The sequence below is a fragment of the Lactuca sativa genome, chromosome 9 (genome assembly GCF_002870075.4).
Source record: "Lactuca sativa cultivar Salinas chromosome 9, Lsat_Salinas_v11, whole genome shotgun sequence".
Classification (NCBI taxonomy): Eukaryota; Viridiplantae; Streptophyta; class Magnoliopsida; order Asterales; family Asteraceae; genus Lactuca; species Lactuca sativa.
Window position 1 is genome coordinate 61,342,659 of NC_056631.2, and position 13,498 is coordinate 61,356,156.

At 44.3% G+C, this 13,498-nt stretch overlaps 1 protein-coding gene across 1 annotated transcript; it reads right to left on the reverse strand.

Moving 5' to 3' along the window:
• Positions 1–3,211: 3,211 nt before the first annotated feature.
• Positions 3,212–3,924, reverse strand: LOC122196256 (NADH-ubiquinone oxidoreductase chain 1). Its single transcript, XM_042898677.2, has one exon. It carries the CDS (start codon positions 3,638–3,640, stop codon positions 3,251–3,253), a length of 390 nt encoding a protein of 129 aa, XP_042754611.2. The 5' UTR covers positions 3,641–3,924; the 3' UTR covers positions 3,212–3,250.
• Positions 3,925–13,498: the final 9,574 nt, after the last annotated feature.

A 13,498-nucleotide genomic window follows, 5' to 3' on the forward strand; every position in this document is an offset into this window, starting at 1 on the left:
GGAAGTGGAAATGTGAAAGAGAATGAAATTTGGGGTGAAAAAGTGTAAAAATAGTCGGACCCTCGCATGCCTTATACAGGCCGAAGTCTCGGATCTGAGGCTTATGAGAGGCTATGCGAGGCTAACAGCTTGCGAAGGGAACAGCTTCGGTTCGGAGGTGGTAGGCTCGGATTGGACCAGACCTCGGTCCAATGGGAAGAAGGTACGTGCGAAGGGGGTGTCCGAGGAGCGTGCGAGGGTGATGTCTGGTGTGTCTCATGCGAGGTTGTCCGGTTCTTACTGGACCTCGGACTTGGTCAAATCAGAAGGCGACACGCTAGGCTGCGGTCCAATCAGAAGACGCCACGTGGAGGCTCGCATGCGAGGGTAACGTGGCAAGTATTGTTCATGCGAAATTTCCCGGGTTTTCCTATTTTTCTTTATTTTTGTGCCAAAAACTTGTAAAATTCATAACTTTTGCATACGCACTCCGTTTTTTACGTTCTTTATATGCACGCATAGGTAAAATTATACTCTACGACTTTCGTTTAAACTTCGTTGGCTAATTTTGGATTTATTATTAATATTATTATTTTTAACAGACCGGGACTGGAAAATCCGTTAAAAATTCATAACTTCTTCATCCGACGTCCGTTTTTGTCTGTCTTTTTACCGTTGTACTACTAATGACGAGACCTTCAATTCTCATTTAGGTTGTGTCGGCTAAAAACCACTCGATCTTTATTTCGAGTTTTTAGTTGTACACTGCTACACTGAAACTTAGAAAAATCATAACTTCCTGATACGAAGTCAGATTTTGGCGTTCTTTTTATAAAAGTTCTCGATTTAACATAAACTCCAACTTTCATTTAGATTGTTAAGGCTAAAAAGCCTTTTATTAAAAACTTAGTTTTTACACTGAACAGTGTTTTGCCGGTTTTGTTGTGGATTTTCGATTGGTCATAACTTCTTTGTTATAACTCGGATTTTAGTGTTCTTTATATTTTTGGAAACCTTGTTACAATTTCTATCACTTGGTTCATCCCAATTAAGATTATTTAATAATTTATTTTTGAGGGTCAATTATGTAAATATACACAATATGCCAAGATTTCTCTTTATTAATTTAAAAAGAAGTACAAATTGACCTACACTATTACATAGGTTTGAAATAACGGTTTGTTACATTATCCCCCCGTTAGAGAGAATTTCGTCCCGAAATTTACATTACAAATAGACTAGGGAAAAAGATATGGATATTTCTGTTGCATTTGATCCACCCGCTCCCAAGTGAATTCAGGTCCCCGTTTTGCATTCCAGCGAACCTTCACTATCGGGATGCGGCTTTGTTTGGTTTTCTTAACTTCCATGTCTAGTATCTCTACGGGTTCTTCCACAAAATTGAGGCTCTTGTTTAACTCGATTTCCTCGAGTGGTATCACAAGAGTCTCGTCGGATAGACACTTTTTCAAGTTTGAAACATGGAAGGTAGGATGAATGTTACTTAGTTCTTGGGGTAATCGAAGTCCGTAAGCTACAGGGCCGATTCGGGCAAGAATCTCGAATGGTCCTATGTACCTTGGATTCAGTTTGTCACACTTTCCAAAGAGTATCATGCCCTTCCAGGGTGAGACCTTTAACAAAATGCGGTCACCGACCAGGAATTCCAAGGGTTTTCTCCTTTTGTCAGCGTATCTTTTCTGTCTATCTCTGGAAGCTTTAAGTCGCTCCCGAATTTGTACGATCTTTTCGGTAGTTTCTCGAATAATTTATGGACCCGTGAGAGCATTTTCAGGAGTTTGACCTCTAGTTAGCTGCGTGTCACCCACTTCAGCCCAGCACAGAGGGGATCTGCACTTGCGGCCATAGAGGACTTTGAATGGAGCAACTTTTATGCTAGTGTGATAACTGTTGTTATAAGAGAACTCAACAAGGGGTAAATGAATATCCCATGCCTTTCCAAATTCTATCACGCAAGCTCATAACATATCTTCTAACGTTTGAATCGTCCTCTCACTTTGTCCATCGGTTTGCGGATGGTAGGCTGTACTCATGTCTAGCCTAGTTCCCAGAGATTTTTGTAAAGACTGCCAAAAACGAGAGGTGATTCTACTATCTCGGTCTGAAATAATAGATATTGGCACACCATGCAGTCTAACAATCTCCTTGATGTATGTTCTTGTTAGCTTTAGCTTCTCCATCTTGTCGGTCTCCTTGATTGGTAAGGAGTGTGCAGATTTGGTTAATCTATCGACGATTACCCAAATACTATCATAACCACTTGATGTCTTTTGTAACTTGGTTATGAAATCCATTGTAATCCGCTCCCACTTCCATTTAGGGATTTCAGGTTGTTATAATAAACCTGAAGGTTTTTGGTACTCTACCTTAACTTTGGCACAAGTAAGGAACTTGCCCACAAAGGTAGCGATTTCGGCCTTTATGTTAGGCCACCAATATAGTTTCTTAAGGTCTAGATACATCTTGTCTGAACCTGGGTGGATGGAGTATCGGGTTTTGTGTGCTTCATTCATAACCACATCTCTGTAACCACCGAACTTTGGTGTCCAGATCCGATTCATGAAATAATAGACTCCATCATCCCTGACTTCGAAGTTCTTATCCATTCCTCTCAGGGTTTCACCTGCCATGTTTTTGGGTTTCAAGGCTTCAAGTTAAGCTTCCTTGATCTGCGTGGACAGATGCAAATGGATTGTCATGGTCAACGGCTTTACCCGGCGTCCCGAGTATTCTTTTCTACTAAGGGCGTCAGCTACTATGTTTGCTTTACTAGGGTGATAAAGAATTTCACATTCGTGGTCGTTTAGTAGCTCCACCCATCGTCGTTATCTCATGTTCAGCTCTTTCTAATCGAAGATGTGCTAGAGACTTTTATGGTCCGTGAATATTGTGCATTTCATGCCATATAAGTAATGTCTCCATATCTTCAGAGCAAACACCACTGCTCCTAGTTCAAGGTCATGTGTTGTATAGTTGACTTCATGTGTCTTTAGTTGTCTTGAGGCATAGGATATAACCTTTCCTCTTTGCATAAGAACACATCCAAGCCCTTGATTAGAAGCATCACAGTACACCATGAAATCCTCTGTCCCTTCAGGGAGAGACAGGATCGGTGCACTACACAAGGCCCGCTTCAGCGTTTGGAACGTTGTTTCTTGATTTTCTCCCCAACTAAAGGTTACACCCTTTTGGGTCAGAGTAGTAATTAACCTATTGTTCCTAGTATCATAGGTGACCGAACGGCCGCCCCCTAATTACTAGACCGACCTGCTATAATAATTCCATAAACACCTAGCGAAGATATGGCAAACAAATAAAGTAGCCCTATGTTCGGATCTGACAATACCATACAATAATCAAAAGGTACAACGCCCCGAGTGACCAGACTTAACATAAATGTAGCCACTGGAGCCATTCTAAAAAGGGAGAAATTTGCACTACTTGGTGAAATAGGTTCTTTTATAATCAATTTAAAACCATCTGCTAGAGGTTGTAACAATCCAAATGATCCCACTACATCAGGACCCTTTCGACGTTGCACAAAAGCCATTACTTTACGTTCAGCTAGCACTAAAAAGGCTACTCCTAGTAGAAGTGGTAGAATTATTCCAAGTATTTCAGCTGGAACTGCTATGTACATTTTCTATTTTCTATTCACTCATGATCTGGCCTAGTCGACCCGATCATGATATTTCACTCATGATCTGGCCTGGTCGACCCAATCATGATATTGAAGGATGGGACCTTTTCTCGAAAAAGAAAGGAGATTCTATTTCTTCTTCCAAGCCCTTCTTAGAAGATGCAGTCAGTAAGCTCTCACTTATCTTCTTCATTTACGAAAATAGATAGATAAGAAAAGATGTCAGCCTCTCTTTTCTCGCGGAACACTCACTTAATGGGGCTATTTCAATTGGAAGACAATGACAAAAGTGAAAGAAGGAGGTCTATTTCGTTGATCGATGTCAATGGACCAAGAAATCTGTCCTTTGCTGAAAGCTCATAGGGTAAGAAAAATGGAAAGGTAGGTTTTGTCAGTGATTAAATGGAAAGGTCAGCTGGAGCAAAAACCAATCAAACTCAGAAAGATAGGTAGATCGAGCGCGCTGAGGGAAATTCGAGAGATCCGGAGACATGGACACTACTGGCCTACGGTCCTTGCAGATTACATAGCACATGCTAAGAGCTGCGATGCCTGCCAGAGGTATGCAGGAATCCAGCACAAGCCGGCTTCCGAGTTATACCCGATTATAAAGCCTTGGCCATTTTGAGGGTGGGCCATGGATATCATCGAAAAGATCTATCCCAGATCTTAAAGAGGTCATACTTTTATCCTAGTATAGTAGCTACGGCCTAGCCTTCTCCACCTTCTGCCCTGGGTAGAAGCCGAGCATCCCCAGAATGTGACTTCTACGGAGGTAATAAGGGTCTGGTATATATTACTGCTATTCGTCCGCTTATGCAGTTCGGGTGCAGGATCCGAGCTTGTGGATGATGGATTACGCGAGTTCATCGCGTCCGAGATCACGAGAGGTATCCTTGATGCGACACCGGTTATCTTCGGGTCGATCAAGGAGGGGGTAATTGACCTGATGGAGGATCACCTCCGATCGTTCAGGAGTGTTTTGGCATCTGGCCAGACGAGCACGCACACACTGTCCTTTAAGGACTTCAGAGGGAGTGGTGCGCCGGATTTCCATCGGGTGAAGGACCCCATTGCCGCTAGGAGATGGATCGCAGACATCGAGTCTGCGCAGCTGAGTAGCTTCTGCCCGGAAGGGTTGAAGGTCAGTTTCGCTGCAGGATGTTTGAGGGACCAATCCAGAGATTGGTGGGAGTTGATTGGTGACACGTTGGGAGCCCCAACCATTAAGGCTATGACGTGGTCAGATTTTGTGGCCCGGTTCAAGGCCGAGTTCGCACCAGCTATGGAGCTTCAGCAGCTAGCCATAGAGTTCTTGGATATGATACAGACTACGGAGACTATGGCAGAGATCACCGCCAAGTTCTGGGAGAGGGCTTTGTTGGTGCCCCAGTATGCGGGTGATGAGGACATGAAGAGGACCCACTACCATGACATGCTACGAGCTGCCATCCAGAAGCATGTCAGTTTTTTAGCTTGCCCTACCCTGGATTCCATGATCGCCAGCGCTAGGGAGAGGGAGATTGATCTGGAGCACATCCGGAAGAGGAAGGCAGAGGAGGGGCAGACGATGGGGGCTTCGGGGAAGAAGCCCAAGGGATCTGATGGTAGGCCGAAAGGCCAGTCAGGACGGGACAGCTGTGGGAAATGCAGTTGGTCACATGAGGGGGCTTGCTGCACTGGACCAGGATCAGGCTGCTATAAGTGTGGCAAGGTTGGGCATTTTGGCAGAGATTGTACTGCCCCTACTCCTGTCATTCATACATCAGACCTGATTTGCTTTCATTGCAATCAGAGGGGCCATAAAATGGCCAATTGCCCTAGATTGACAGAAGTAGCGGCGCCAACAGTGGCGCTGACTCCAGCGACAGCACGGGTTGTGGATGGCTGGAGAGTCAAGTCGGAGGCTCCAGTGGTTCGGAGCCGAGATTTTCAACTGACATCCGAGGAGGCACGCGCTACACACGATGTGGTGACAGGTATGATTTCTTATTTATGCTTTTATGTTATGCCGCTGTGATTCTGATATATTATGTGCCTTGCTTCGGATCGTTCCATGTGAACTGTATCCCAGTTCAGGTGTTGTTTGATTCGGGTGCCACCCGATCTCTTGTCTCTCTTGCGCTTAGCAAGAAGTTTCCTAAGCCTTCGGGCACGTTGGATTGCCCTCTAGAGGTCGAGACTACGGACGACCGGTCTGTGCGAGTGTCAGAGGTCTACCGAGATTGTGTTTTGCGGCTGTTTGAGGAACGTTACCTGGTGGACTTGGTTCCCATACATTTGCGGGGGAACAAGGTTATTATTGGTATGGATTGGCTGAGCCCCAATGGGGCAGTGATCGACTGCACGCAGCAGTCAGTGAGGATCAGGATCCCTAGTGGAGGAGAGCTGGTGGTTCACGGTGAAAGGCCACAACAAGGACCAACCTTATGTTCGGCAGTGAGGGCTAGGCGCTACCTCCAGCAGGGTTGCGCAGGTTATGTCGCCTATGTTATGAGTACCCGGGAGGCGGGAAAGGCGACGGTGGGCGATGTGCCCGTGGTGCGAGAGTTTACGGTCGTATTCCCCGAGGAGTTGCCTAGGATACCTCTGGAGAGAAAGGTTGAATTCAGGATCGACCTATTCCCTGGTGCGGCTCCGATAGCCAAGACACCGTATCAGTTGGCTCCTCTTGAGATGCAAGAGCTGTCTACATAGCTGCAGGAGCTGTTAGACAAGGGGTTCATTAGACCAAGCAGTTTAACCCGGGGAGCCCCGATTCTGTTTGTGAAGAAGAAGGACGGGTCGCATCGGGTGTGTATAGATTATCGGGAGCTAAACAAGGTGACGGTGAAGAACCATTACCCACTCTCGCAGATCGATAATCTCTTTGACCAGCTACAGGGAGCATCTTGGTTCTCCAAGATTGATCTGCGTTCAGGATACCACCAGATGAGGGTCAGAGAGGAGGGTGTGTAGAAGACTGCCTTTCGGACACGTTATGGTCACTATGACTTTGTGATGATGCCTTTCGGGCTCACCAATGCTCCTGCCGCATTCATGGATCTCATGAACCGTGTGTGCAGACCGATGTTGGATCGGTCTGTGATAGTTTTCATCGATGACATCTTGGTCTATTCCAAGACACGAGAGCAGCATGAGGACCACTTACAGGAGGTTTTGAGTACTTTGAGGAGGGAGAGCTTATATGCTAAGTTCTCCAAGTGTGAGTTCTGGTTGCGCGAGGTGCAGTTTCTTGGGCACCTTGTCAACCAGAACGGGATTTCGGTAGATCCGGACAAGGTAGAGGTCGTGATGAGGTGGGAGGTCCCGAGGTCTCCATCTGAGATTCGGAGCTTCCTGTGACTGGCAGGTTACTATCGGAGATTCATTCAGGATTTCTCCAAGATAGTCGTGCCCCTGAACAGGCTGACAAGGAAGGCCATGGTCTTCTGTTGGGGGCCTAAGCAACAAGCTGCATTTGAGACATTGAGGTAGAGATTGTGCAAAGCGCCGATCTTAGCCCTGTCAGAGGGCATGGAGGATTTTATTGTATATTGTGATGCGTCTATCTCGGGTTTGGGCGCAATATTGATGCAAAGAGGGCACGTCATTGCTTACGCTTCAAGGCAGCTGAAGCCTCACGATACGAATTACCTGACGCATGATTTGGAGTTGGGGGCTGTTGTATTCGCCCTCAAGATTTGGCGGCATTACCTCTATGGGGTCCGGTGTACCATCTGATGGGTTTTGGCCATAAGAACTTTCCTATGTGCGCATGCAAAACCCTAATGCTTGGATCTAGGCTTTCTAATTAAACATGCTTTGAATCCAAGACTTCTAATGACTATTTAGGTGTAATAACAATATTGAAACAGATCTAGAATCATACCTTTGAATTCCTTGTTGATCTTGTTGTCTTGGAGCTTCTAGAGTCACAATTGTCACTCCTCTAATGGCTTACAAACACCAACTAGCAAGGAGGATGATTTAGGAGAGAGGAGAGGGGAGGAAATCGGCCAGGGTTTCTATGCTTTTGATTAAGTTTTTGATTTCCTTATGCCATAGGGTCTATATATACTTGTAGACTCCTTAAGGGTTACAACCTAAACCCTAATTGGATAATCTTCTCTTAAGGCTATCCAAATCCATTCCTTAGATAACTCCTTGGACGATTTGAAGCAATCCTTAGCTTCTAGAATCCGTCCAATGCATATCAATATGGATTTATAGTCTAAAGTTTAACTATCAAACAATTGACAGTTTATACCCTCTTATTTAATTAATCTCTTTAAGTCACCAAATTAATTCCAATTAATTCTATGACTTATATTAATCAAATAACAATATATTATTCTTTATATTATTCTCATAATATACTAATAATATTTACTCTCTTTTAATAAATCATCCTATCAAATTGCTATGGTGAAGGCAACCCAAAAGGACCATGCACAAACGGGTCAAATACTTGCCTAATATAGTTGCAGCCTTAGACACTATTCCAACACCATCTTCACGGACCACAAGAGTTTTAGGTACCTCGTGGACCAGCAGAATCTGAACATGAGGCAACGTCAGTGGTTGGACGTGGTGAAGGATTACGATTGTGAGATCCTTTACCATCCGGGGAAGGCCAATGTGGTGGCTGACGCGCTCAGCCGCAAGGCAGCGCCGATCAGGGATATCTGTCTGAGGATGACAGTGGTGACTCCACTTTTCGAGCGGATTCGGGAGGCCCAGCGGGAGGCCATGAAGGAGGAACATCGGAAGAGCGAGTGGATAGTGGGGCAGGTTTCCTCCTTCGACTATGACAGCCGAGGACTACATACACTACACTATAGGGTGTGGGTGCCGTACCACGGGGGTGTGCGCCAGGTTCTGATGGAGGAGGTGCACAAATCCCAATTCTCCATTCATCCTGGGGCGACGAAGATGTATAGGGATCTTCGTCTAGACTATTGGTGGCCCTGTATGAAGCGGGATGTGGCATGGTACGTGGAGCGGTGTTTGACCTGCAGGAAGGTCAAGGCCGAGCATCAGAGACCTCACAGAAAGATGCAGCCGTTGGATATCCCACTTTGGAAATGGGAAGACATTACAATGGATTTTATCACAAAACTTCTTAGGACCGCGCGGGGAATGGATTCGATTTGGGTCATCGTCGAGCGGTTGACCAAGAGCGCCCACTTTATTTCGATTCAGGAGAGTATTTCAGCCGAAAAGTTGGCCGACATCTATATCAGGGAGGCGGTGGTGCAGCACGGGGTGTCGGTGTCGGTGATTTCGGACAGAGATGTTCGGTTCACTTCCAGGTTTCGGAAGAAATTCCACGACGAGTTGGGTACTCGTCTACATTTCAGCACCGCCTTTCACCCGCAGACGGATGGCCAGAGCGAGCGGACCATCCAGACTCTGGAGGATATGTTGCGGGCGTGTGTGTTAGATTTTGGATGTAGTTGGGATACTTACCTTCCGTTGGCTGAGTTCTCCTACAACAACAGCTACCACGCGACTATCGATCGTCCTCCCTTAGAGATGCTATATGAGAGGAAGTGTAGGACCCCAATATGCTGGGGCGAGGTTGGCCAGAGGGTCATGGGGAGCACCGATGTAGTGCTCAATACGACAGAAACAATTCAGCAGGTCGGGAGCGGGCTTCAGACTGCTCAGAGTCGGCAAAAAAGCTATGCCAATAAGCGCCGATCAGACCTGGAGTTCCAGGTCGGGGATACGGTTCTCCTAAAGGTGTCGCCATGGAAGGGTGTTATCCGATTCAGGAAACGGGGCAAATTGGGCCCCAGGTATATTGGACCATTCAGGGTTATAGCCCGGGTGGGCAAGGTGGCATATAGGCTGGATCTGCCAGCCGGACTCTGTCAGATACACACCACTTTCCATGTTTCTCAGCTACAGAAGTGCCTGGTGGATGACTCAGCAGTAGTGCCCTTGGAGGACATTTAGGTTGATGACATCCTGAATTACATCGAGCAGCCTGTGGCAATCCTCGACCGGAAGTCGATGGAGTTGAGGAACAAGAGGGTGGAGCTCATGAAGGTGCAATGGCAACACCGGAAGGGCTCGGAATGGACTTGGGAGCCGGTGGATGAGATGATGGAGCATTACCCAGAGCTGTTTCAGGAACGAGCAGCAGACTTCGAGGACGAAGTCTAAAATAAGTGGGGGAGATTTGTAGCATCTGGGTCTTGGTACGTATTTCTTTCTAACTATTTTGCATTTTTGGCCTTGGACTCGGCGAATAGAAGGACCAACTCGCTGAGTAGAAGCGGGACGGGACGCGGGATTCAAGTGATAGACTCAACGAGTCGGGTCCTGGACTCGACGAGTAGACCCTGTCAGGACAAAAACCCTAATCCAAGGGTTTGCACCCTATTTAAACAATGTTATGTCGGCCACAACGTCCCTTATGCTCCCATAACACCTCTCATTGAAACCCCAATCGTTATTGAAGCAATCTAAGCCTGGTTGGTGGATTTTGGTGCTTGTGGTCTTAAGAAGTAAGGAGAAAAGCTTGAGGAAGCAAGTAAAGACCAAGGGAACCTGAGTTTATGCACCTTCTATAGTTCATTGAAGGTAAAAAGTTGTAACCTTGCTCTTTCATTTGTTAGATCCCTTTTTAGGCAGATTTAGGGCTTTTATAAGCCATTTTTGATGGCCAACCATGATTGCAAACATGGTTAGGGGTTAGAGCTTCTAAATCACGTCATTAAGGGAGTCGCAAGGCAGTTGGGGACTGCTTTTGCACCCATGAAAGGTCCCATGCATCATAAGGGCTTTTTTTATGTCTTTTTGAGCTCAAAGTCCCATCCAAGCACTTAAACTTTGTAACTTTACGTGCTAGATCGATTGTAGAAGCTTGGATCTATCTTTTGATCAAAGGTTGTACATCAGAAATCGAGGATTTAGAGTGTGGACGTGACCGACTCAGCGAGTCCGTTCCTGGGACTCGACGAGTCCAAGATTTTGAGTCCCATATCTGTTGAAGGTCAAAGGAACTCAGTTGAGTGTTAGAAGGGTTGTAACCAGACAGAAAGAGTGATCCAACGCATTGGACGTGATTTTAGACCTGGATTTCAAAGGAGTCGACGAGTACTAGAACAGAATCGGCGAGTCCAAGGTAATCTTCTTAAGATTGAAGATGAACTCGACGAGTTGTTCATGCAACTCGGCGAGTCGAGGACATGACTTGTTCATCAAATGAAGGTGGACTCGATGAGTGTTCATACAACTCAGCGAGTCAGATGAGTTTCATGCGATGTTCATATAAGAGAGCAACTCGTCGAGTCAATGCCAAACTCGACGAGTCGAGACGTGGATAAGGACGAGTAAAGGTCAACTTGAAGTTGACTTTGGCTGGACTTGGACTAACCCTGTTTAGGGTTGCACGTGCTGTGTGTTGACAAGAAGGTTGTCGTGTAGGAATCGAGGAGTCGAAGGGGAGTCGACTTGTGCGCCGGGGATAATTTAAACACTACACGACATTGAGGTGAGTTACCTTCCAGTAGGGGTGGGTCTAAGGCCACAATGTTGGCCCACCAAAAAGGGGTATTTAGAAGATGATTGTCTTTGTGATAATTATTTTGGTCTAGTTATGTGTTTTGGTCATGAGATTTAACTGTAAGACATGTTATATGTGTAGTAGGGATTAGCTTCCCTAATAGTGGTCCTTAGGACCTAGGGGTAGGTCAGTAACTGGATATGACTGACTATATGCTTACATCTGTTGTTGCATGCTAGTGGTAGAGGGTGAAATAGTCCCCAGTTACCGGTTGAAAGATACCGATGACAGTTACCGGTTGAAAGATACCGATGATGATTACCGGTTGAAAGATACCGATGATGGTTACCGGTTGAAAGATACCGATGATATTTTATGGTATGTGGTATGATGGGGGAACTCACTAAGCTTTGTGCTTATAGTTTTGGTTTTTGTTTCAGGTACCTCTTCGTCAAAGGGGAAGGAGTCAGCGGTGTAGCAGCGCATCACACACACATGGTTTCTGCATCGAGTGTCTGGGATTATACTCTAATTTTCATTACTTTTGATGTCATGGTTTGAGACACAACATTATGATTTTGTAAGGTGTTGTTTTATCGACAATGTTTTGTTAAAGTGTTTATTAAACATATTAATTCAAAAATGAAATTTTCGGGCTTGAATTTTGGATGTTACAGTAGCTTTCATCATCTGTATCGTTTTCAATTTGTTGGAGTTTTAGTATTATTATAAAAAACTATAACTTGGAGTCTATGTGTATGGTTTTCATAAATGATATGATGAATTGGAAGGGAACAATGAGTTGATGTTGGTTCATAATTTTTACAGTTGGAAGGAACTATACAGGGTAACAGGTAACTTTCATCATCTATATGATTTTTCTTCAATAGTTTCAGTTTTCCCCTTTTTCTCCCTTGTGATTTATTGCTTTGCTTTTATACAATAGATGTTATTTACAGTTTTCCACTTGCAACCGAGGTCAAACCTATAAAAAAACATAGCAAAGGGAAGAAGGGGAGTTGTATAGTACCCATTTCCATAAGAGATTACATGTATAAGTTGGAAAGGGATTGACCTAGTGCAATTTTTTCTTTTTTGATGATCAAAATCTAATGTTTTTTATATTCAGTTTGATAGATTGCAAATTAAAAGGACCAAGAGAGAAGAAAGGATAAAATCTTTTTATCGAGTCATGTATTCGGGCTAAAAGCCTAAAACAGTTGTTGCTGAAGTTATTTTGCATGATATGAACCTAATATGTAAAGGAATTACTACATCAAAGTCTAAAAGGAAAAATGAGTGAAGGTATGTAATGGTCTACCCAGGTTGTTGAATCAATTAAGCCCATTATTGACCTAGATCCACCAAGACAGTTTGAAAATACTTACCAGACACAAGTATAACCCATCATAAGTTTATCCGAACCCATCCAACCATATACTAACCTATATATTAACAAAAGACATTCGATCAAAATCAGACTCACGGGATAATATCAAAGCACAACAAATAAAAGGTAACATATCCATAATTTCACGCAAAGACAATATCAGAAGCAATAAAATAAGAAAATGATACATATGAGGTAGCTTCCTTTTATCCATGTAATAAGGAAAGTGTGACATGCCCAATTTCACGGCCAGAAAAGACCGATTTGTTTATGCTTTATTTGAAAATTAGAGTAACTTTTTAAAGAAAGTGTTGCAGAGTTTGTTCCCAAAAATATGATAAAGATTTTATCAAAGCATTTTTGAAGAAATGTATTTCATTATATTAAAACCTCGGGATGTCATTGTCAATACAGATCAAAAGCATAAACTAAAACAACATAAGCCTTACAACATTTATTTATATCTATTGGCCTATAATCCATAAACTCTCATCCGATTATCAAATTTATGCTCTTGTGCCACTACCTGTAATACAAGAAACTAAGTGGGTCAGGCTTGGGAGCCTGGTGAGCACATAGGGTTTTCAACCCACAATAATTAAGTTTATTAGTTTCATCACATGAATCAACCCGATTACCCATTCCCGTTATCCTCACTTTCTGTCCCTAAAGCATCTAATTCAAGGGACCTAGCCTAAGGATTTTCATCGGGAATGACACTACTGCTAAGGGGATTCCTCAGCGATATATGTATGTAAGGCAACCATGAGGGGGATGGAGTACACCGGTGAGCACATCGTTCACAAACACCTATAGGTTGCGAGCCTGCTAGCGTTCCACTAGACTGTCTAGAATAGTTCGTGGTCGTCATCTATACTCTGCTAGATGACTGGATCATCGTAAACGTCGAGGCCTCTCATCATTTTATTTCATCACACATCAACTATTTCATCTACCCATGTTCTACCCA